The sequence below is a fragment of the Vulpes lagopus genome, chromosome X (genome assembly GCF_018345385.1).
Source record: "Vulpes lagopus strain Blue_001 chromosome X, ASM1834538v1, whole genome shotgun sequence".
In the NCBI taxonomy this organism is placed as follows: Eukaryota; Metazoa; Chordata; class Mammalia; order Carnivora; family Canidae; genus Vulpes; species Vulpes lagopus.
The window spans coordinates 50,836,448-50,841,068 of record NC_054848.1 but is presented as its reverse complement, the minus strand read 5'-3'; the positions used below and the strand labels follow the sequence as shown (position 1 = coordinate 50,841,068).

General features: G+C 38.4%; 1 protein-coding gene across 1 annotated transcript; it reads right to left on the bottom strand.

Moving 5' to 3' along the window:
* Positions 1–224: 224 nt before the first annotated feature.
* On the bottom strand, positions 225–1,995 carry LOC121483000 (double-stranded RNA-binding protein Staufen homolog 2-like). Its single transcript, XM_041741208.1, is given in 2 exon segments — positions 225–746; positions 749–1,995. Coding segments are annotated over 2 exon segments (1,539 nt in total). The 5' UTR covers positions 1,832–1,995; the 3' UTR covers positions 225–290.
* Positions 1,996–4,621: the final 2,626 nt, after the last annotated feature.

Genomic DNA, 4,621 nt, shown 5'->3' with positions numbered 1-4,621 from the left:
CAACTGGAAGACAGAACAGAGAATTAAAAATGTTTAAAAAGAAAATAAGAGGAAGAAGAAGGAAAATGGAGGAGAGCCAGGCAGCAAAAGATGAATGCGTAGAATGAAAATAAAAGAAAATGAGGCATGTGCATATGGCTCTCTTTCTTCTGACCTCTGTGTTCCCAATACTTTACAATGTAAGTGGCATATAGGTCACACTAGCAGGCAAGGATGAACTTTCTGATGGATAGAGATGAAGGATTTGGGGCTAATGAATTTGTTTTCTTGGTTTTGTTTTTGCTTTTAATTCATACCTGAAAGCCTTGAATCCTTGCTAAATATTCCAGTTGTTTTGAAGGTTGTACTGGAGAACAAGGGGGAGTAGGAGAACTTCCTTTTAAACCTATGGCTTCAGCTGTAGGAGATGTTCCATTCATTAGGAGTTCCCTGGCAATTGTAGCTGAACTATTCGATGTGGGAGATATACTGAAGAAAGAGCTTGAGGGCTGGTTCATATCTTTGGGTGACAAATAGCCTAGAGTAGTGCCAGAGATTACTTTGTGGCGGCTGGCTTCCATCTCTTGATAAACATCAGGAGACAAATGAAGAATTCCTTTTGGAGTGTTATTTGTCGGTTCAGGAAACCCAGCCTTTGGACCACTCCATCCTTTGTTTTCCCCTGTCTTGTCAAGTTGATCTTGAAGACTAGTGGATGCTTTATAACCAAGCTGTAACAGCATTGCTTCCGCAGCATTTTTTTTTTTTTTGCTATCTTTTTGTTAGGTCCTGTTCCAGTAGCAACTTCATTGCCTACTTTGACCTGCATCACAAATTCCCGACGTCGAGGCATTCCTCTTTCTGAAAGCAAAACATAATCTGGCTCCTTTTCCTTTTTGGCCTGTTGAATTTGAGCCAGGCAGCTAATGGGATTCATTCCTTGACCATACTCTGGTCCAGCCTTTACTATTGTTTTAGGGCGTTTTTTAAAAAATAATTTTGGCTTTTCAACCACAGGAAGAGGCGGAAGTTTCTTAAGCTCCTGTAGGATGGTGGTTGCAGCGCACTTCTTGGAGAGTTTTTTGCTATTTCCCTCTCCTTCTGCAGAGAACTCTCCCACTGACACCCGAGTAACAAAGCTTTTCATATGTGGAGGTCCACTTTCTTTAATAACCTCAAAACTTACGGGCATATTTCGCTTCAGAGCTATTTCAAAGACCAAGCTGATCTCCGATTTATTCGCATCTTTGTCATCATCCATTTCTTTTCCTGATTTGCCATTCTGAGGTGATTTTTCTGGAATAGGTTCATTCTGCAGTGCTTGGAGGGCTTTCATTGCAGCATTGTGTCTAGCAGCTTGTCGGGTCTTCCCTTCCCCAAAAAACTCATTATTTCCTACAGTCAGCTGAACATAAAATATCTTGGGCATTGGGCAATGATACCTCTGATTGTACATGCCCCGAAAGTTGTAATTAGCTCTATAATTTGGGAAAGGCTTTGGATCTAATGGCCTGTAGAGGGAAGGCTCTCCCCTTTTCATAGCAAGCCCATTCAGTTCCACAGTTGGAGTTATACTACCTGGGTTATTATTAACATTACTTTTGGGTGGTTTCTGAACTGGTTTGGGAAGTGTAGATTCAGTCAAAGCTTTATTAGCAACAGCTTGTTGGGCCTTCTTTATACTGCTTCCTTCGGATTCCCATGTCTGCTCACCAAGACTCAGTTGCACTGAGAACATCTTCGAATGAGCAGGCCCTCTTTCTTTCAGAAGTTTATACTGGGGTTGGACTCTATTGAAACGGGCTAACTCATTTACCAGACACATTGGAGTTTTCTCTTTGGGGTTTGCCATTTTATCTTGGAGAGAAGCTGTAAATAAAAAGGCTGATTTATTTGAAGCATGTTAAAACAATATTGACCAAACTGCTGTATCCCTCAGGGCTCCAAAAACTTCCCCGGGCTCTCGGGCTGCCGCCTCGGCTCCGCGGGGGCCCGCGACCATCCCGCGCCGGCTCCGGCCGCCGCTGCGCGAGGCCCGGTTCAGCGGAGCCTGCACCTTTCCAGACGCGGGGCTAAACATGTTAATCTTCATTTTACAGATGAGGAAACTGAGGTTCACAGAGGAGCAAGAAGTGATCAAGGATCACACAGCCAAATGGTTGTATGGTGTGACAGTGGAGAACTTTAAACTCTCAGTATAACAGTCCTTATTACACTACTTTGCACCTGATACTGGCATGTATCTTCTTTTTAAATTAAGTTTCTTATTTTAATTCCAGTGTAGACCTACCAACAGTGCAAGAGGGTTCCTCATTCTCCATATCTTCACCAACACTTTTTGTCTCCTATGTTTTTCATTTTAGCCATTCTAACAAGTGTGAGGTGATATCTCATTGTAATTTTGATTTGCGTTTCCCTGGTGATGAGTGATGTTGAACATCTTTTCATGTGTCTGTTGGTCACCTGAATATCTTCTTCGGAAAAAACATCTATTCATGTCGTTTTCTTTTCTTTTTTTTTTTTTTTTTTTTTTTTTTTTTTTTTTTTTTGAGAGAGAGGGACAGGCTGGGGCAGAGGCAAAGGGAGAGGGAAAGAGAGGATTTTAAGCAGGCTCCGTGCCCAGCACAGAGCCTACAGAGGGGTCAATCTCACAACACTGAAATCATGACCTCAGCTGAAATCAAGAGTTAGACATTTAAGTAACTGAGCCCCCTAAATAGCCCACTTCTGCACATTTTTAAGCTGGATTATTTGGGGAACTGTCAAGTTTTATACGTTCTTTGTATATTTTGGATACTAACTTTTTATCAGATATGTTATTTGCAAGCATCTTCTCCTATTCGGCAAGTTGCCTTTTACTTATGTTGATAGGTTCTTTCCCAGAGTAGAAGCTTTTTATTTTGGTGTAATCCCAATAGTGTGCTTTTTATTTTGTTTTCCTTGTCTCAGGAGACATCTAGAAAAAATGTTGCTACAGCTGATGTCAGAAAAAATATTCTCTGTGCTCTCTTCTATGATTTTTATGGTTTCAGGTCTCATATTTAGGTCTTTAATTCATTTTGAATTTATTTTTGCATATGGTATATAAAAAAGTGGTCCAGTTTCATTCTCTTGCATGTAGCTGTCCGGTTTCTTCAACATCATTTGTTGAAGAGACTTTTTCCCATTGAATATTCTTTCTTGCTTTGTCCACAATTAATTGACCATATTGTTGTAGGGTCATTTCTGGGTTTTCTATTATGTTCTATTGATCTATGTGTCTATTTTTGTGCCAGTACCATACAATTTTGATCTCTACAGCTTTGTAATAAAACTTGAAGTATGGAATTATGATGCCTCCAGCTCTGCTTTTTCTTTTTCAAGAATGCTGTGGCTATTCAGGGATTTTGTGGTTCCATACAAATTTTAGGATTGTTTTTCGTAGTTCTGTGAAAAATACTGCTGGCATTTCATAGAAATAAAGAATAAAACCATGATTGTCAGAGACTGTGGGATGAGGGAAATGGAAAGACATTGATCAAGGGCACAGGCTTCCTGTAATAAGATAAATAAGTTCTGGGGCTCAAATGCATGTCATTGCAACTATAATTAACAGTACTGTATTATATTCTTGAAAGTTGTTGCATGTAGATCTTAAATATTAGAGCTACCAAAAGAATGGTAGTTATATGAGGGAATGAGGGTGTTAACTAATCTTATTGTGGTAATCATTTTACAATATGTAGGTGCATTAAAGCATCACAACTTCTCCTTATACTAATATATGTTATATGTTAATAACATGTCAGTAAAGCAGGAAAAAAGATAAAAGCAATATAAAAAATTTAAAAATCAGGATGATATAAAATAAAGTAATAATTATAGGTAATATTTATATAATGCTTACCTGGTATCAATATTCTCTGTAAATGAGCTCATTTATTTTTTATTTTTATTTTTTTATTATTTTTAAATGAGCTCATTTAATCTTCATATCAGCCTTATTATAATTCTATATTACAGATGAGGAAACTCATCTGAGGCTCAGCTAGGTGAAGACACTTGCCCAACTTCACACAGCTAGAAAGAAGAATGGGATTTGAAGACAGCAGTGTAGCTCTAGAGTCTGGCTCTTAATCACAAAATACAATAGCACAAATGTATGAACTGCACAAGTGTGGCCTCAGGAATCAGAGAGCCTGGGTTCCAGTTCAAGCTCTGACATTTATCAGCTGTGTTAATTTGGTCAAAATACCTTGCTTCTTTGTGCTTTGGTTTTCTCATCTGTTAAATAGAAATAACAATAGCACATACCTCAGAAGGCTGCTGAAAGGAGTCAATGAGATTCAGCATATAAGCATGCTAAGATCGTCTGACATAATGTTTTCAATAAATGTTACCTATTAAAGCATTTAGAAAAAAAAAGAACTTTGTGCAATTTGTATACTTGTGAGTAATAGGAGCCAGTAAAGAAAGAGGGTGGTGCTATTATGAAGAAATTGCAAAAAAAGAATTATAAATAGGCAATATCATGACAGTTGACAAAAGCATGTGGTAATGTAATGTAGTAATTAAGACCACAACCCCCACCAGCCTTAACGTACGTTAAGTACCAGTTATGCTATTTTCAATGGTTACATGACATTGAACAGGTTATGTAATC